This window comes from Vanessa tameamea, chromosome 10 (genome assembly GCF_037043105.1).
Source record: "Vanessa tameamea isolate UH-Manoa-2023 chromosome 10, ilVanTame1 primary haplotype, whole genome shotgun sequence".
NCBI lineage: Eukaryota > Metazoa > Arthropoda > Insecta > Lepidoptera > Nymphalidae > Vanessa > Vanessa tameamea.
The window spans coordinates 9,272,360-9,294,215 of NC_087318.1; the positions used below are offsets into that span (position 1 = coordinate 9,272,360).

At 29.8% G+C, this 21,856-nt stretch overlaps 2 protein-coding genes across 2 annotated transcripts; one reads left to right on the forward strand and one right to left on the reverse strand.

Annotated features, from left to right (window-relative positions):
* Positions 1-9,435: 9,435 nt before the first annotated feature.
* LOC113393006 (large ribosomal subunit protein mL48) lies at positions 9,436-13,667 on the reverse strand. The gene is made up of 5 exons (XM_026629695.2): positions 13,524-13,667; positions 13,342-13,455; positions 13,132-13,265; positions 12,606-12,708; positions 9,436-9,709 (listed from the first exon to the last, which is right to left on the reverse strand). Exons 1-5 carry the CDS (start codon positions 13,548-13,550, stop codon positions 9,506-9,508), a joined length of 582 nt encoding a protein of 193 aa, XP_026485480.2. The 5' UTR covers positions 13,551-13,667; the 3' UTR covers positions 9,436-9,505.
* A 416-nt stretch (positions 13,668-14,083) lies between these two features.
* On the forward strand, positions 14,084-17,834 carry LOC113392996 (mitochondrial import receptor subunit TOM70). Its single transcript, XM_026629682.2, has 2 exons — positions 14,084-15,724; positions 16,686-17,834. Exons 1-2 carry the CDS (start codon positions 14,235-14,237, stop codon positions 16,837-16,839), a joined length of 1,644 nt encoding a protein of 547 aa, XP_026485467.1. The 5' UTR covers positions 14,084-14,234; the 3' UTR covers positions 16,840-17,834.
* The last annotated feature ends 4,022 nt before the right edge of the window (positions 17,835-21,856 follow it).

Below are 21,856 nucleotides of genomic sequence, written 5' to 3' on the forward strand. Positions count from 1 at the left end.
TTTTTATTATAAACTTGTATCACAGATTCAGCTAAATAACGAAATATATCTATATTTTATTTTGTCTAATGCTAGTAGTTTATGTCTTTTCACAATAATTTGCAATTCTTAGGCAACACAATCTTGAAAATGAGTAGGTACCTACACAAAACATATGGGTACTATTATTAGATAAATTTTAATGCTTATTTTAATATTACAGTAGTTACTGAACAACGAGATACCGAGTAAATCCACTTCTGACAGTTACTAACAAAAACAATGTATACCTAATATTTATATTACTTTAATAATACTATATAAGTAGTATTCGTTAGTAATAGTGCTTAAGAAAACCGCAAAACTACTATTTTAGATATTCTATCATCCATAGTAGTTTGTAATAAATTACATAGTTTTTGATATGATGCATACAAATTTTATTTAGATTTTGTACATAACATTTTTCTCGCGAAAACATCGTGAGGAATTTTCCATTTTGCGGATGAAAATCTGCCTTTTCACCAATCCGCATTGTAGCAGTGAGAAGGAGAAAGCTCCAAACCATCTTCTCAAAAAGGAGAGACGGTCTTAATCCAGCTATGGTATATATACAGGCTGTTACTTTATATTACGTATTATCTAAAATGGCTGGCCAAGGTCATCTGGTGGGTAACGCACCCATTCATCATTCTTCCGCCAAAAACCATTACTTTGTATTGCTGTATTTGGTTTGAAGGGTATTTCACGCTAGAGCTAGAGTAATTACACGCACAAGTGAGATATCATCTTAGTTCCCATGGTTGGCCGAGCATTGACGGTGCGCAGTGTATGGAATAGTTATTATTTCTTAAAGTGATAATGTATATAGGCATTCGCACATTATAATTTTAACAAAATGCTAGAGAAGTATATGCATTTTAGTATAGATCTAATGTGAACCATCTACGTATAAAATCTCATCGTAGTTACTAAGATAATCCCATAAATAATTATTAAATATATTAACTTATTCGGCATATTCCTAAGAATTAATTCACATTTTGTATGCATTCATTGAGTTCATCATACATTCACGCATCGTTTATCGGATTAAGCTGAAATTATATTAATATTGTTATTGTTAGCACTCGCTTGAAGAATTTGGTCAATTTATCGAACTATCTTACTTGTAGGTAAATTATATTATTTTAATAAAGTTCATTCATTGCAACGCAAGCTGGACATTATCTAGGTAATACATTCCACATTCACAAGTATTTTTTAAAACTTACAAACGTATAAAAAAAGTAAAACACACGATCCGACGATTATAAACATAGCCGGGTTGAAAAGACACGAATCAGATAGATTGTGTCGGTCGAATTTTCAAAAGTATGAATTATATTGCACCTATTACCTTATCTTATTTAAAAATCAAATTGTATCATTGACGTAACTACTTATTTTGCTTGATATTGTTGAACTATTAAAAGTAGACTTATTTTACGGTATTTGGTTAACATATTGCGCAACTTGGTGCATGAAATAATGACACAAAATTTTGGTCTAAGACGTATAATTAAGAATTTCATCCCAGTGTGAACATTGCGTTCAAATGCGAACATTGCAATATAGCGCGTGATGAAGTAATTGCCGCTATTGCTTGCCACCAACAACACCAACTAACCGGATCACGTTTTCATACAACGCATACGCCACTCACCAAATGAGACTCTTTTCCTAATGGATGCTGCGAATTGAGAAATTTGTATCGTTTAGTTATGTATATAATGTATCTTATGCAATAAATAAAGAAGATTAGTTTATTTTTAAACTATTCTTTGAAGTAACATACTTGTAGGTATCGTTCCATTTCATTTTAAGGTGAGCTTTGGAGTGTAACCTTTAGAGAATTGGTAGATTAGGTGCGGATATATTATGATATTTTCATATAATTTTCACCAATGACAGATTGATTAACGAGGAATGTTTAAGTTGACAAGTAATTAAGTATTGTTATGATGATTTTCTTCGATGAAGTAAATAAATCGCCTCCATTACGCGCTCAGAATGAATCTATAAAGTTATATCAACAAAGAATTCTAAAAAAGTCTACGACATTATTATGACTATGCATATAGTTATGTAATTACCTATATATAACTCAATACAGTACCTAGTCTTTAATGTATTTGCATTATAACGATATCCGTGCGAAGTTTAGGCGTGACGTTACTTTTACTTATTTTAAATGTACATTAGGCTAATATTTTTTTTATTAAATTTAATATATCTAGGACTTATACACTTATTTGGTTCGTAGGACGGAATTATCGCTGAAAAAAAATCAATTAAGTGCCTATCTACTTATTTCATTGACAATAATAAAAAAGTATTTAATTATATAATTGTATCAAAAAACTGTATATATATATACTTAATTTTTAAATTCAATTCAAGATTGCACATTTTAATTATTGTAACGTGTATCTAACGTTACATAAATTTAACGTTAACAGATAAGATCAACTAAAATACATAATTTATATAATAAATAATGTATGATCTAATATTTAGGTGTTTATTTTTTTTTAATCCGAACCACTTGGAACGTAATTGCAAGCGAACGGCGATGATTATTTAATACGCAGGGAAGGTCACAAAGTCAAGAAAACACTAATTATTATTATGTACTTACAAATCAAAAACCACTGACTTCTTCTCATTCAAGGCTGCGTTGGCATTTCGTTTTTTTTTTTAATTATATACCGAACCTAGTGTTAGAAAATGTTATAATAAAAATATTGCATAAGTTCTATTTGTTGAGATGTTAAAGTCACGATCAAAAACATCACGAATTGATTAGTTTTTACAAATTTTGTGGTAGATACAATTTAAGATAGATAAAACGAATATAGGATCTACATAATGCATAGATGCTATATTGTGTAAGTTCTTACACTAGGTGCATTATAACGCGATTAACCTTGTTTCGAGATTTTTATGCAATTTTATTCATAAAGAGTCAGTCAGTTGTAGTCTCATACACATGATGATTAGCAAAATAGCTACAGTTGTACTAATTTATTATCTTCGGTCGAGTGACGAGTTCTGTCTTTCATATTTATTTAAGCACCAAGTACGTACCCAAGTAGGCTTCTCTTGATTTGTAATATTTACACTGATTTGTACGAAAAATAAAATAGTTACGTTATTTATATTTCAAAGAATACTGTATAACTGTTTATAACTAAATTTTATTTTAAAAACAGGCAGCTATCTAATCTATTTTTATTAATGATTACGTACTTAAGTTATTTCAAAATTATTATTTTATTAATAATTAATTTAGCGAAACGGCGCATCATTTCGCTTTCCTTTTAATCCTATGAACTTCGACAGTGACTGCAGAGCTCAGCTGATGGGTCTGTCGAATCGATCCGCAAAACTTTATACCATTTTTAAAATGCGCAAAAAACAAAATCAAATTATTAACTCAGTTAGTCCCAGTTATTCTTAACCCTTAATTATTATCATATCACTTTATCCCTTCAATCAGTGCATTTCTTGGAAGCTTTAAGAAGGCACAATTTTACTGAATTTATCAACAAATGTTATAACGACATTATCAAATTTGCAAAAAAACATCACAAATAATATACTACTTTTCGAGCAAGAAGTTGCTCGAAGGAAACATACATACTAACTTTAATTTTTAATAAAGGTAATAGCGAGTAGCGACCCACACAAACCTTCTTGTCAGATATCCATCTGGTTCGCTTTTCTGTACCATGGAACAGCAGATATAGATTAAAAATATTGTTATATATAATTTTAAACGATGACTATCGAAACGGATAATAGCTTGTATAATAAATGAGAAAGTTTATGTGTTAATTACTCAATCATGATATTATAAAATAATCGAATGAAACTTAAATATATAGTTTAAGTTAAGTTTAAGTTTTTCATTTATTAAAGAATGACTAACTACATTTTAATTTACACTTGGTGCAATAGCTAAGGGTAAGCAATGATTTCATCTACCAAGATTATGTACATTATTGTATTCAATCAAATATTGTCGGTACGCTGATATCCTTCCTCTGCGTTATTACGACATATTAGTTTGATGAAACATTAATAACATAGTTTTGGACTATTTATTTACATAAATAAAATAGTTAACTACATTATAAATCACGATTGCGTGGAATATTGTTAAAGTATATAAAACAATATATTAGAATCTAATGAAATTTTATGAAGAATTTAAATAGTTTGTGTTAGGGTTAAAAGGTAAATTTTATGACGAATTTTGCTAGAATTTGAGGATTGAAAATAGAGTATAAATTTATTATATTTTCGAATTAAATTCTTTCCAATTTTAAATAATAATGTTCAAAATAACAGTCCATTTTTTCCTTCCATACATTGTGTTTTGTTAACATTCCTGCGAAATGTAACAATACAAAGTATTTATTTAAAGTTATGCTTAAATATTTAGTTTTAGTTATTAAGCTTCCATTTATATTAAACAACCAAAGTAGGTATTAAATTATTATTATTTAATTATTTTCTATTATAAATTATATCTAAGAAGATAACAGCACTTTTCATTGTTATTTTTGCTTCTCACGAAATAATATACTTTTCCAAAAATATCCATAAATACCCTACGTAAGGCGAAAAATAAGATGTTTAATTTTAGAATCTTTGATTCATGTGATGATTTAACGAATACATTAATATAGATATTACACAAAATTATATACTGTAATTTTACACGTAGTTAATTGAAATTTAGATAAAGTTTCTTGAATATAATCTTCGTTAATACTATATAAAGTAGTAAATCATGATTGTATTTTTATAGGTATTGACAAGAAATAATATACCAATATAGGATTTTTTATCGGCGAATACATATATAATAATATTAGGGTTTATTTTACAATCTAGTATATATGTTTATATATTTAGTATATAGGTTAATTCAACATTGTATATATATACATATATGTATATAATAAACATTCTCCCGATGATACTCTATCGCCAAACATAAAAACATTATTTTGTACTGCTGTGTCTTGCAATAAATTTATTCAGATTAATTATAATGCAATGTTTGGGGCGCCATAATGGTCTTCCTAGCGGCTTACATCTCTTACAATGCGTCACTTTGTGGCAGAGACAGCTTAAGGCAAGGGCGACGTTGATCAGAGCTCACTACCTTGAAGTGAAAGAGTGAAAGCTATTCGTTTTGGATAACTTAACCTAAGTTTGGAAAACATTTGCAAATTTTAATAAAACTCGAGAAAAAAAATCACAGATATTTTAAAATTTTGAAACAAAGGTCAATTACACGTAGTAGGTACTTATCATAATGTCAGATATTTGTTTATATTTTTCATAATTAATATTAGTATTAAAACCCATACAAAACACAGTTTTTATAGACCCTACACAATTTCGTGTCTATGCTGTTCACTGTTGAAAATTTCAATCGTCATGAGCCAATCTGGGCTACCGACTGTAGAACCAAGTTATGCTTAACATAGAAAACCAATGTCATCCCAATTATGACAAAATGAACCAACATGTAAGATTTAAATTCTGTAGGATATGAGAAAGTTGTTTTAATTCAGATTGCAATATTTGATCTAAACAAACAAATATTGAAAGTTAAATAAAAGCTTGCAAAAAATGCAGTGTCACGGTAACGATAGTGACGATTTTTTACATTTTTCTAAGCTCAATTAAAAAAAAAATCATTTCATATATATTTATTTATCACATGACAATGAAACAAAAATTCGTGCAAGAAACACTACTAGACTTTGCAAAATTTATCTTGTCTACGTAAAATGTTTGTCCAACCCATATACTTACGTAAATTATTAAACATATTTAATTTAGCCGCATCTTACATATTGAGACAAAGTTCACACGAAAAAAAAAAAACAAATTAACTTTTAAATTGTTTCATTGACCATAACGCATATAGATGATTTAATAATACTCCTCTCAAACATTACTCAACCAAGGTAAGAGGTGCACGGTTACGCAAACTGCGAAATCATAGATTTTGATTCGGATTCGGATATGTGTATCAAGATGTTTCGTTGACTTTTAAATGTCGGTAAAAAGGAGTTGTTTGTAATTAGCTCCATGAAACATTACGTTTTGTTGATCGTTAAGTCTAAAAGCGAACGTTAAAAAGATAATCATCTGGCTAAATATACTAAATTTCTGGCAGATAATTGAGACAATTGCATTTCGAAAGTTTTCTTTAAACATTTAGTTGTTATAAATGTAAACATTGTGTATTAATTTATCGCGAGGTTATTTATAGTAATATTATTATTAAAAAATATATAATTTTTCACTAGATATATAAACATCGTCTTGTATGGTAAAGCAAGTTCGTAATTAAATTTCCCATTGTACGTCAAAGGTTACCTCTCTTCATAAGTAAACAGATTAGAGTTCATGTCACCACACTGCCCCAATGCGAGTTAATTTAATGTGGCATTATGTCATCCGGAACATGCATGTCCTCACGAAGATTCCTTGACCATTGAGCACGAGATGAATTAAAAAAAACAAACAAATTAAGCATAGTTCTTTAAAACGCAATTTTAAGTCGGCAAATTTTCGACTAAGGTTAACATGTTATATCGGATGAGTTATGTCGATTATTTGTTATAATTAGCAACCATTAGATTGAAGGAATCTGTTTATTATAAATAAAAAAAAAATCTATCGGAAATAAACCATTTATAAACAATTTTTTGTTTATATTGTTTGTTGGTTCTGTTTAAATTACTTTAAAATATAAGAGTTGTTAAATGGCGATGGGAGTGCCGATAATGGTCAAATCGCGCGCGTCCTGAATATTTATTGCAAATGCGACTTAGTGAATACGAGACTTAGTAATGTAGTGCCGGACCCGGGTCATGGATAGATTTTAGATAAATAATTAAGCGGCGGCACCTGTTGCAATACATGGACGTAGTCATTGAGTGTAGTGTGAACTCTTCCCACACTAAAGCAAATATATGTAAGTACTACGAAACAGTTCGCATCAAATGTTTTATGCTTTATCGATCAAACAAAATAAAAAATTTAATCTATGTTATTTATTTTAAATAATTTCTAAGGATTTGACCGAAAAGTCTAATCACTAGACTTTTTTTTATATGGTCGAATAGGATACGGTCTGTTAAGAAAAATTACGTGCCTGGTAATTATTACAACAATAATAAAATCTATAATCATCTTAGTTCAAATCGTAGGTCCACGTCACAGATAAAATAATATTTAGTAATAAATTATGATAATCTATGTAGCCTTATATTTAATATACAAATTATATTTTGTATATTATTGTAAGAGTTTTTTTATTCTATTTGTTGTCAATATTCAAACCGCAACAATATTATTTTTAAAATTCAGCAACTGATTATTAGTATTTCGATAGGCAAAGTAAGTTAGGCTAGTTCAACGATTATGTCATTTTTATATTCAATTATATTCGTAAGTGTGTAACTGCAGCGTAGATCAAATCATTTAAAATTTTGACTAAGTACTTTTGTTTGTATATTTTTAAATCTCGTTGTTGGTTGGGAAATATAGGAAGAATAAAGTATTCCATTAGAACAAAGGATAGAGTATACAGAATTTAAAAAAACTTGACTAGGTAGCAACTTTTTACATGTCCAATGCCTTTACTCCATTTTAAAAACAAAAAAGCACTTCCTTTTTAAGTATTGGAATTTTATTAAGTCGGGTTGGTGGATACATATGTGGAAATTTTTTATCCGTCGCATGGATATTTATCACACTTATTTTCTTCACCTCATCGGCATGTGACTCGGATGAATTATAAAATAAATAAGCACGTGTAAATTCTGTGGTGCCTTTGATAGCGTTTGAACCCGCAATCTTCGATTAAGAACCATGTTTCACCGGGCCATCTCGGTTTTCACTGGAGTGACATGGCTTATATTTATTTACAAACTTGAAATGTAGCTAGAATCAACTGCGAGCTTAGGTTCAATAATTATAGCAAAACATAATAAGACAGTGAGTGCGTAATATTTAGTGATAGAGTACTTAACGTTATCATTTTCAGGCTATTTGAAAGCATTCGATCCAGATCGATGTTGCAAGTTAGAAGGCGGTTATTTCGATGAGGGGAAAGGATTGTCGACCCACTTGTTACAGCAATGGATATCGTATTAGGTTGCGTTAATTCAATACGAACCGTTCTCGTTTTGTTTTATAATTTTGTTGACATTTAGATAAACTTTAGATTGATGGAGAATATAAATAATTACAGGCGAGTACCTACACGAACATATTTTGAACAAAATATTAAAACTTTTTTACATATCAATATAATAGCAACGCCTAAAGCCATATATACCAAAATACTTTCTATTTCAATAATTCTTAAAATAAATGAAACTCGTTTTGCTTAGTTTTCGAAAAAAAATATTGAAACATATTTTTAAACAACTAGTTTTATAGTTTGTGGTCTCGGATACCGCTTTTTCTGCGAACAATAGACTCTATAGTCAAATATAGCCTTTTCCAATGGAAGTGGAAATAAAGATAAACAAAATTTAGATTTACGTATTTCTAATACTACGTACCTAATACTACTAATACTTAAATCTAAGGTTTGTTTATCTTTATTTCTACTTCGATTGGAATAGGCTATACGTAAACTATCTCGTGGTACAGAATTACAGATATAGCGAGGCTAAGATACTTTGATCTGAAATATTTATTTTAACTTATATATTTAATATACAACGAACTTCAGAAAAAGGAGGATTCAATTATATTTTTTAGTATTTAGCCAACCATCTTATTTAAATTAAAAAGAAACCTTAGTGTCTTTAATTGTATTTATTTATTAAATCATAATTTAGTTACCATTTATAATTACACTACCAGTGAACGTGAAAGTTTAGGGTAATCATTTTTTTTTTGTAGAATTTGCGTGTCCTTCATAAGTTGGGCTTCAAAATTTGGACGGCTAACTGTGATAATAATATTACTCAAGAAATCTTAAACACCGTAAAATTTACGGTAACTATGAATATGAGACAATCGATTTTAATATTTATGTTAAAGTTTTTATTTTTTTATATACTTATTAACTGTTTGTATATCCAATATATTATAATTATGTTAGTAATTTATTGATACATATGTCACTCTATTTTCTATATAATTGAAAATAAAACCTACAGAAAATACGTACATAATAAATAATGTATTAGCATCACGTTGCTTTATATCGATTGGCTTGACTACAGTAGTTCAGTGTAGGCTGGTTCTACACGCAGACGCAGTTACACGCACTTAAACACAGAAATTGTCAAGCGGCAATTCGAATAAGAGCATAACCTAAGAGAGAGAGACTGGTGTTGTATAATGAAAAAAACAAATGTAGTAAAATGTTTAATGTTTCTATTTAGATTCTAAATGACTACTTACAAAACAATAATAAATAACTTCTAAGTAACTATTTTTTCTTTTTCTTTTCAGGGCGGCTACCTCCCATAACATCTAATTGTTGTTTAAGTTCAATCAATTCATTGTCGGGGACGTATCGTACTTCCTCGTGTTCCGGTGCGTGCTCGTGTACGCTTAGCGTACATCCTTCAGGGAGTAAGGCACGTGATACTCGAAGCAGTGTACCGAGCGACCACGCAGGAACATCTACTACCTGAAAAGTGTATCTATGGTTTACTAAAATGATAAAATATGTGTTTAATTTGACAATCAGTAAGTAAGTGTAATGCTTCTATATTGAATAAATGATTTTCATTTGATTTTATTTGTGCAATTGACTAAATAAATAAAAAAAAAAACTCTGTAGATTTTCTATTTGCGACGTTTGGTACAGTTGTTTTAGAAATTTTCGAATAATAAGGAAAGTAAAACAAACGCCTTTATGAGATATAGATTAACTAGCTTCTTAAGATTATTAAATTTCGATGATCGGTTTTTACATAACTAGCTACCCGTTCCGACTGTACTGTACTGTAACGTCGATACAGAAACAAATATTATAAAACAATAAGTATCAAGTCAAGTGATCTCTCCGCCTGCAATATCGTTACACATATTTTAAAACTACTGGTACATAGTGCCACAATTACAACATTAACAGCCTGTAAATTTCCCACTGCTGGGCTAAGGCCTCCTCTCCCTTTGAGGAGAAGGTTTGGAGCATATTGCAAGACGCTGCTCCAAAGCGGGTTGGTGGATACACATGTGGCAAAATTTCGTTAAAATTAGACACATGTAGGTTCCTCACGATGTTTTCCTTCACCGCCGAATACGAGATGAATTATAAACACAAATTAAGCACATGAAAGTTCAGCGGTGCTTGCCTGGGTTGAAGCCCGCAATCATCGGTTAAGATGCACGCGTTCTAACCACTGGGCTATCTCGGCACTTCCACAATTACAAAGTACGCAGCAATTGAAGTTACCAGAAAGTACTTCAATTTAGTACGTATGTTATTTAATTTGATGAGGATTAATACTGTATGTAAAATTGAAGTAATGTTATCAGCATTATCGTGTACTTTTCCTAGTATTTAAAAATAAAACTGGTTATTGCCAGCCTATATAAGACAAATATGTAGTATACTTAGTAGTAGCTGCTGAATTTTTTGTAGACATATTGAACGTCAACAGATCATCGTTATTATTTGGGTAGCGTTGTCTTGAATAGCATCTCAATTGACAATTTTCTCACCGACTACGTCGACATAATGACCTATATATATATTTATGATATTGCTAGGCGGACAAGCAAATGTGCCACCTGATGGTAAGTGGTCACCACCGCCCATAGACAATAGCACTGTAAAAAATATTAACCATTCCTTTGTGCCTGTAGTTACACTGTCTCACTTACTCTTCAAACCGGAACACAACAATACTGCTGTTTAGCTATAGAATATCTGATGAGTGGGTGGTAACCTACCCCGACGGGCTAGACTAAAAGCCCTACCACCAAGTGAATATTTACCTACCCTAATATCTATATCTCAAAATATATGCAACTTATAAATAAATTAAATGAAATATGATAATATAAATGTGTCATAAAAATAAAATCAGCAGTATTTTGTGAGCCCGAAAAATAATTCGAACTTTAGCAGTTAATGAAATTTAGCACGTGTTAATTGTACATAACCACATCAATTGTCAAGCAGAATATACCGTCCGAAATGACTAAATTAAGGTAACTTGTCTTTAAAAAATTCCGAAAATCTGATATTTTCGACTAATAACCCCAAATGTCGTAATACAGTAGCAATACATTTAAATAACCACAAATTTACAAATGAACTTGGTAAAATTAGAACAATACATGCAAAAATTACATAAAATCTTAGGTTAGCATTCCATCGGGTCGAGATACGAACGTCAAAGTAATAACTACTCTGCGAAATGCTCTGATTCGAACTCGACTTATGAGTACGTAATAAGGAAGCTGAATATTGTTTAAGGTGGAATGTAAACAATATTAATTCATCCATTACTTAAGCGTCCTGAAAATCGCATGGGTTCTCCTAACTAATCATATAATAATGATCGTAATCCCTTTCTAGCTAAACGTATCTATATATTAAAACCAGGGGAACGTATCATTAGTATATTTGTACGGCTATTTGTAGTAATGAGACAGAGACTAGAAGTTTGACTAAGCTTACTCTTCAATTGTGAAGGTAAAAAATTAGAATGAAATGATTATGTATGAAATTACTGTAAGAGTTTTTGATAGAAAAGTTACTGGCATAGTAGTATGAATAAATGTTTGTTAGAATTATATGGAATGGAAAATTGCTTATGAAATATTAATGACATGCAAATCGTATGAGTAAATAAAAAAGAAATAAATAAAATACCTGAAGGTAGGAAAAGATAGAATCTTGGGACTGTTGATGATTATTACAGAGAGTGGCAGGAAGTAATTATGCCAACACAAATAGCTGAGCCTATTTGAGTGAAAAGATCTCATAGCAATGACCTTTAAAGATTAAGATATATAAATAAAATAGATCGCCACATGAAGGTATTCAAGTGAAGGATAACCAGTTGAAATGTGAAATAGCAATAATTAATTAGTAGTGAAAGAAAAGTTTGTTCTAGCCTGTCCACTGAACAGAGGTCCATATTCCCAATCGCATCAAATTGTAATTATATAATAATTGTTAAGCCTCCGTTCTACAATACTCGAAAGAATCCATAAAAAATATTTTCACAATTAAAGAGCACTTAAGGACTTCATAAAATTTGGCAGGCAAAAAAAAATGCATTGAATAATTATAAATCAGCTTAAACAAAGAAGAAACCACACAATCCTGAATGGCTAAATTGATTTTCCCAGTTTTGCTATCTGATTTTTCTCCCAATGCTTCTAGTCTAAAGTTGTAAATATTTTTAAGCTTATATAATTGTTCTCTTTTAATTCTATTTCTCTGTTAAGTAAAATTTTATAATATATGATTATAGTAATCCTATGACGCCTTACAAGTTAAATCCAATTGTACAATAAACTTCTGTTATATGGTTGATTCCAATAAATCATTAAATTTTATATACCTGTACATTTCTTTCATATATCTTGAGGTGATAATCAGATTCAACAGCTGTGCTTCCTGGCTTAAATCTTTGTACATTTAATTGTTGTGCTGGTGTCGCCCAACTATAAAAAAAAACCACAGTATTAAGAATCTAGAATCTAAATCTAGTATATGAAACTTTCTTTGACAACATCCATTATTCATTTGATGACAATTTGTTTTATATACATTCTATGATAAAGTTAATGTAACCACTTTTAATTCAAAAGACAGTATGGGTTTAGCATAAATTAAGTGCAGGCAGGAATTTACCATGATTAACAAGTATTTACTTCTCTATTAACAGATTTTTAATTAAATTAATTTGTAGATATTAAGTTTTCTTATGAAATGTATATAAAAGTTTAAAACAATGTGTAATGTGCAGCATTATGTTTAAAGTTAGTTACTATACTAACTTATCTTAAATACTTAAATACAGGTCTTAAAACAGAAAGTACTTTACAGATGCTAGAACAAAATATTTTTAAAATAATAAAAATAACCTTTCCTCAACTTGGATTCCCATTACTTCAGCATATCTGTGAATTTCCTTCTGGCAAGATTCAAGCAATACAAAATCATAGCCTTTTATTTGTAAGTTTAAGCAATCGTAAATAGGTTCATCTGGCTGCATACTCTGAAATTTAAATGAAAATATGTTATGTATTGTATTTTAAGTAATTTTTATCCCTTACCAGAACAAATGTACTTACAATTAGATAGTCTGGCTCATATAAATCACCTTTGTATCGTCGCTCTTGTCTTTGTAAGGGAATAATGGGAAGACTGAGAATTTTCTTTGGACCTAAGTTACGATTTAATTTGACCTGAAAATTACTGCCTTAAATAACTGTTTTTTATTATGAACCTGCATGAATTATTTTAAAAAACATACCAAATTAATAAATTTCCTTGAAAACATTGTGTATTTTTTAAAGTAAGTAATTATATTATTATCTATTTAATAAAATCTAAATATACGTTTTATTTTTGAATATTATATTTATTTAAATAATATGCAACATTTTGGTTATGTTTATGACAGTCTGACAGATACTCATATCCTTATTGATTATTCTCTAAAAACTAAAGACAGTAATAGAGATTACCATATACGCTCAGAATTATAAGTTCGTAAAATAATTGACAAATTATCGATCGATGAAATCCACAGATGCAATTAATGAAAACTTAATTAACAAGTATCTTGTATTTCTGTAATACACACATTAACACAATTTATGTTTTTACTTATACATATTACATTACTGGTCAATAGTTTTTTTTATCAAGCTTTATAAACTTTTTCGTTCAATGACTAATTCCTAGTTTATTTTTAAGGAATGCTCGACTTTTTTTTTCTCTTTTAAAACATACAGTAAAAATAATTAAAGTACATATATTGATAGTGTGTAATCTCATATGTCTTATCGGAATTTCGATTGTTTTTTATCTACTGTTAAATGTTAATGTCAGAGCTTCAATAAAAAGGTTATAAAATAGAAACTAGGAAGGAGCTTAGTAAAATCATAGTGTTCAATAGTCATTTAATATTTCGGAAAAGTAATAAATGGTGAATCCTTAATAAAAGGATTCGATTAAGAGGATGGCGTCGACGGGTAGTACTCCTTTCCCTAAGTGGCAACTGGCCATTCTACTTGGGGCTCCTTTAGCTATCGGTTTAGGTTACCTTTATCTAAGAAATAGATTAGAAGATCCCGAGAAGAAGAAAATTGCCGAGTTAAAAGCAAAGACAACTATTTCGTTAGATAATGAAGACAATGCAAAAGCTACAGAAAGTGCTATTGACCGTGCAATGAAGTTGAAGGGAGCCGGAAATCGAGCTTTTCATGCAGGTGAATACGATAAAGCTATTGCTCTTTATAACGAAGCTATCGAGGCTTGTCCTCCCGACCGCCCCGTTGATTTAGCTACTTTCTATCAAAATCGTTCTGCTTGCTATGAAAAACGAGAAATGTGGGAACAGGTCAAAGAAGATTGTACCTTTGCACTTAAACTTAACGAAAAATATGTCAAAGCCTTTCTTAGACGATCACGAGCGGCTGAGAAGAGTGGCGATCTTGTGCTTGCATTAGAAGACGTAACATCTGCTTGTATATTGGAAAAATTCCAAGTACAGAGTTCTCTGGTTAATGCTGACCGTATACTTAAAGCTCTTGGCAGACAACATGCTCGGGAAGCGCTTGCTAAAAGACGACCAGTCATGCCATCCAAACATTTCATTAAAACATACTTTTCTGCTTTCTCTGAAGACCCTATCTGCAAAATTAATTTAGATGACAGTGCATTGAATGGCTTTGCAAAGGCAAGGCATGCTCTTGATGGTCAGGATTACGAATCAGTGGTAGCAGCTTGTACTGAGGAACTGGAATCAGATGGGAAGTACACATATGAGGCATTGCTTTTACGAGCAACATTTTACCTTCTGCTTGGTAGACATGATGAAGCTCAGGCTGATCTTGCCAAAGTTATTGATAGTGATGCATCACTAAAAGTTAAAGTTAATGCCCTCATTAAACGTGCATCTCTATTTACACAATTGGAAAATACAGAGCGTTGCTTGGAAGACTTTGCAAATGCAGCAAAATTAGATCCCAATAACTCGGATATATATCACCATCGTGGTCAAGTATATCTTCTCTTAGAAAGAATGGATGAGGCAACTGCAGAGTTTGCTAAGGCAGTGGAACTGAACCCTGATTTCTCTATTGCTTATATTCAGAAGTGTTATGCCGATTACAGACATGCGCAGTTGCACAAAAACATTGGAGCCTTGACTCAAGTGAGAGCTGATTTTGAAAAAGCACTCGAAAGATTCCCAAGATGTGCTGAGGTGTACATTTTATATGCTCAAGTGTTGTCAGATCAACAAGAATGGGGTCGTGCAGAAGCTCTATTTGAATCTGCACTGGCGGTTGACCCTAATAATGCCACACTTTATGTTCACAAAGGTCTTGTACAATTACAAAAAAGCACAGATTTTGATAAAGCTGTCAAGTTAATTAATAAAGCAATTGAAATTGATGACAAATGTGACTTTGCTTATGAGACACTGGGCACAATTGAAGTTCAAAGGTAAGATATCTTGAAATATACATATCTATTTGATATTTTTTGTACATTGTTTTAAAAAAAATGTGAGATTCTTTTAACCTTGAGATTTTGGTTGAGGTAATAAGATAAAGGTTATCACATTATGATATTTCTTTCGGCTATCAATTACATGATGACTTTATCTTGTATGGCCTCAATCAATACAAAAGTAGTTATATCTTTACAAATCATGAATGATGTCATTGGTTCTCTAACAATAACTTAGAACCAAAATACAATTACATAACACTAACAGTACAGTTCGCTTTTCTCACCTAAAAATATATTCAAAAAAGTTATTTTTAGATCCTAATATCTTTATTTAAAGAAATATAGTAAATTTTACTATATTTCTTTAAATGAAAGATTTTAGGTTATTTAAATTAATATATTTAAAAAATATGATTGTAAAATTAGGTTATAATTATGTTTGAATTACTGTAATCACTGTTTACTTGCAAGATAAGCAATAAGCATGTCTTTATCTGTTGTATATTTGTGTCATTGTTGTCTTCGAGTCAATAAATATGTATCAATGCAACATCAATTTGTATAAAGTACTAAAATTATGTAATTTGAAAAGATTCTTTGCAAGAAAGACAATGATTACAATGAGTGAATGAATAGAAATATATTATATATATAATATTGAAATAATTATTAACATTTATTTACTGTATTTGACATCAACGCCATCTATTGCTTAGTGTCAATAGGTTTTAAAAGTACAAAATTAACTTACATAACATAAAAAAAATATCTTAAAAAATTCTATAAATATTATATGATAGTTTCTTCTTCTTAATTTATAATATATTTCTCAACTTTACTAAGAAACAGTAATTAATACTTCAGTACAATAGAATGTACAATACATATGATTCAATAATCATGAATAAAGTATTTAAATTGTGACTTTAAAAACAAGTATTTACTTTTCCAGGGGAAACTTGAGAAGATCTTTGGAGCTTTTCGAAAAGGCAATTGCATTAGCCAAAACTGAACAAGAGATGACTCACTTGTTCTCATTAAAAGATGCTGCAGCTGCACAATTGAAGGTCTCAGAGCGTTGGGGACTTGATTGGACTGTCAGTTAGACCTTACTTTGGTTTCACTTCAATTACACAACGAGAATAAAATCCTGTATAAATATGATACATTAATATGTTTCGAAAATACTTCTTATTTTAAATTTGCATTAAATTTCATATTATATTTAAAGAAATTTATTTTTTTGTTTGCAACACAATTAGACTTCACCATACAAAAAATATAAAATGTTTATAAATAAATGTTAACCATTAGCCATGTCTAAATGTACAAACTGCAGTTGAATTTAGTTAATAGTTCAGTATAAGTCATTTACTTATAAATGTTTCGTCGGTATCACTTAATTATATTGGAATCTAAAGTCTCGTTGTGAAATAATTGTGTGCAGTCTTGTTGTAAAGCATTAAGCCGTTACCAACTCGTCGCTCTGAAATTCCATGCTAAAACACATGCCTCCCCGTACAGATAAACATTATAATTAGTATTTAAGTACATCTGATATTGTGACTTTGCTTATAGCATAGAAATTTTTAGGTGTTTTGTGTACATATTATGAATGTTTGTATCTAATTGTGGTTTTAAAATCTGTTATGAGAGTTCTGATCATCCTCATACAGACTGAAAATATTTATTTAATAATTGGTCATTACCTAAATCCTTTTACTATTTTCATTGAATATTTGTAATATTCTATGTGATTTAAACGTATAGTTAGTATACTTGTGTCATTTTATTTTATAAATTAAAAGTACTTATATAATATTGAAAAGGATAAAATGATAAGATACATAAAATAAATATACATAAGTGTTAAAATTCTTTGCAGGCTTTGTATTGAAGTCCTGGATCATTTAATCTTCATTATTACATGAGTAATTGAGGTACTGCTTTTAATAGTCTCTATGCATGTATAGTTTTTTAGCAAGGCAAACAAATATTTATTAACAATTTCCAATTTTTTGCATTCAAGTATTTTGTAGCAAGATAGTCTTGAATTGTTTATATTTGTATATTCTATTGCACAATGCAATAAGCATTACAATTTTATAATAAACAGTACACATTTGGCCTAATTCCATTACTTGAGTCTTGCATTTAACACTGCCAATTCATTGTATGCTTGTGAATATCACTTATGATGTCAATTACCCAAATTCATAATGATTTTTCCATATTCAATGATTGATATTTATCATAAATGAACAAATATAATATTACTTTTAGTATGGATATACTTATTTTATTTTATTTATTGATAAATGCTGCACAGTCCTTAAACAGTTTCAGTTAGTCTATTTATATATTTCTGGTTTTTATACATTTTCTATAATACACATAATAATCATTACAAACTGAAACTTAACTATAATTTAATAATATAAAAAGAAAGTAAGTTATATTAAAAAAATACACATTCTAGTTTATTTGTGCGTTGCTAATTATTTCGTAAAAAAATACAATACTATGTATAATAATAACACGATGCATTTTGATCTATTCTTATGAATTGAGTCTGCAACATCACATAATGTGGCGGTATACGGTATGATATTCATGTCTGTGCATATAGTTTTTACTAATCCGTCGGTAGATAAGACTTACAAGGTCGACAAAAAATTGTACTAATGTGTGGAGCTGGCTTTATTATTATTATTAACAAAAGTTATTTAGAATAGTATTCTATTGCCATTATATTGTGTTAGAAAAAATAAATAAAAAGACGTTTGGATATACGTTCTTTAACATGTATACATAAGAATTATTGCTTTTATCCATTGTGTATATTGTTGAACAATGTTTATATCAAAATTGTATTTATATTTAGTTATTGGGGCCAAGTCTGAGTAAATCAAACTTAGAGATCTCGAAAATTACAGTTATTTGTGAGATGTGTTAAAGCGATGAGTTGAGACGAACGGTAGTGCGATTACATGAGCCGGATGCATCCAGTTTTAGCGGCTACTATTGTAAAACAAAATATATCCTAGAGAGTTGGCAAGGAAGCTGTTAGATCACATAGGGACTTGATTTGGATGCATCTTGAATTTATCAGTTAGATTGTGAATTTAGAATGTATAGATTTCAAAAAAAATGGTTCTACTAAAATTGTTACCTCACCGATAGTGAATAGTTATCAATTTATGAAAACTTCAAAATAAAAAATAAAACAAAAATTTGTTTCTTATTATTTAAAAATGGCACTATTCTGACACATGTATGATAGTATTCTGCGTATAAGAATTGTTCATTTGATTGAAACATTGTACAGTGTTGTTCGTGACATTTGGATGTTTTCTCCTTTATTATCAATAATTAACAATAGGTGGCGGGTAAGTCGTATTAGAAATTGCTTACAAAGATATTGAAAAGAGGCAATGCAACAAATGCAAATAAATAAGTCTATGTATTTGGACATAGACACTTATATTATCTACTTTCTATGTAAGAGTCTGTACATAGTAGTGAACAAGACTATAACCTAATAGTGTTACAAAACAATAGCTATCCCAAATAAAAAATATAGCTTTTTAATGTTTGCATGATTATCGAATGTCCTAATAAGTTTTGGTTTTGTCGGAATAAATTCCCATCAATGCACTTGCATTCAGTATTCCCATAGCCTGATGTATGAGTACTTGCGCTTGCGTACACGCTTGTACATATATTCCACGAGATACATATCGTGGCTGAAATTCCGTCTAGGTGATTTAGGATTTATTGCTGTTTGGGGAAGTGAACGTGGTTTGTTATATTTAACACAATAAACTAAACATATAATACCTATTCGGTCACTGGTCTATACCTGTAAAATGAAGAATATTTATAATAATTTCAATTATTCGTTTAAAAAAGTATCTAGTAGGTCATGAAATCATATATTGTTTCATTGTGTCTTAATTTTTTGCTTATTGAAAATAGTTTTGGTTTGTTGTGTTACAATGGTACGTTCAACAATACGATTTACGGCGAGGATCCTCTGTATAGAACTTTATTTAATACAGACATAAAAATAATAGCGCGATTGCGTTGTTCTTCAACAATTATGTGTAGTGGTAATTAATTTTATTTTTGAAACCTATAAGTTTTAAACATTTGTTACTTATTATAAAAGTAGGCAAAAGGAGAAATGTATACTGAGTTGAATAGGAAGTATTCATAGTAATTAGAATTTAGTTGATAATTTTCATTATATTTAGACACTTGTCAAGTTTTGACAAATTCAAATTTAAAAAGTTATTTTATATACACTATATGGATTATACAATTTTTACATTATTGGGCTTATATTCTTCCGACAAAACAAAACACACTTCCAAATGAGTACAAATGTTCTTTACAACGTGCGAAGTTTCCTGATTTTGCTTTATTTCGTGGATACTTCATCTTGTTTTCTTTGTTACAACTGTTCATCCACTCATCGCAGCTGGAATCAATGCGGCGGAGCTTTTGCCAAGCCGCCCGTTATATTCAATAACAGCCGCCATTCTCTGATCAACTGCACCGGAGGTTTCGTTTTTTTTTAAACACTAGATCACAAAATTTAATATATATAGCTAAAAATTAATAAGTAAGTACAATACTAAATAAAGTATGTCAAAGTTGCTGCACTTATTTTAAATGTTTTTTTTTTAAATGTGTATACAAGGTTTCCATTATTGATCGTGTAATAAAAACAGTCCATATCTAGAATCTGATATGTTTTGAACCAATAAGTAAACTTTAGCTGTGCTTTGTAGTTCATATAGATCTATGATATATCCCGTAGACGAATGTAATAATTAAACTTTATTATTTATATACAAGCTGGCAGCGTAAGTATTTAATAGTTATCAGTAATAAAAAATATCTTATTAAGTATCTGAAATTCTTTGTTCAGAAAATTCGATGTGTTTTGTGCGATCATGGGCAACCCGCGCCAAGCATTACTGGATAGTACAGAGAGGTTGTTATGAAATCGGCTCGGACGATCCTTTTCCAAGAGCAATGACAACACCGATGAGAGCTATGACTTGTAGATACGAACGGTAAGCAAAGTTGTTACATGAACAATACACAATATACAACAAAGTTTATGTTGTTAGGTATAAGGTATAGATTCATATTTTCGAAATGTTTAGTTAAAGTAATGATTTTTTGTACGATTGTCATTCATGTATGCGTGATAAATTTTCTTGGCCATTAAAATATGTAATTTTGTCTTTCAATATGTCGGTCTTTGATTAATTACTAGACTAGTAAACTTAATTTTCATTTTAGGCAAATTATAAAAGTAGATTACCCAAGTAAAGATTTCCAATAGAAAATGTGGCTAAACTAAATCGTATTACATGATTAATATAAGAATATTATATAAATATTACTTAGATGAATATTCAGCCACATATTTATTCGCCTTTGATGATAATTTTAACTACCCTGTTGGTTTAGTGGCTAACTTATAAGACTTCATACCTAAAGGTCATGGATTCAACCAGATCATTGTAATAAAAAATTACAACTTTTTCTATGGAAAAAGAAACTGAAAAGCAGTCCGATAATTGGAAGATTGTAATATTTTTACACGTATGTCGAACTTTTTCCGATGCTGTCAGATTTGCTGCCCCATCGGATATGAGTGCGGGAAAATATAGTTCACACTGTACATGTTTTTGCGACCACAAATATATATAAAAAAAAACAATATAGTTATAGTTTTTAAATAATTTATTTATTTTACCATAAATTTATTAAAGTACGAGTACATTTTTTTAATTAATTTCAGACTTCCCGAAGCAGAATATAAAGTGTGTTTTTGTAATGCCAATTGGTGTAATGCAGCATTTTTACACAAAACCCCTTATAAATATAATAACGAAATTATTGTCATTCTTGTCTTGTCTCTTGTTTTATGATTGTTCAAAATAGTTTACAAGATCATGTTATTTTTTATCTAAATATATGCACGCCAGGGCCGGACTTAAGGCAGGATATGGAATAAAGATTTAAAGATAAAGAACTTTTTTTTTAAATTTCACAATTCAGAGCAGTAAACTATTTTTTAATATTTAGCATTAAATAGCATTT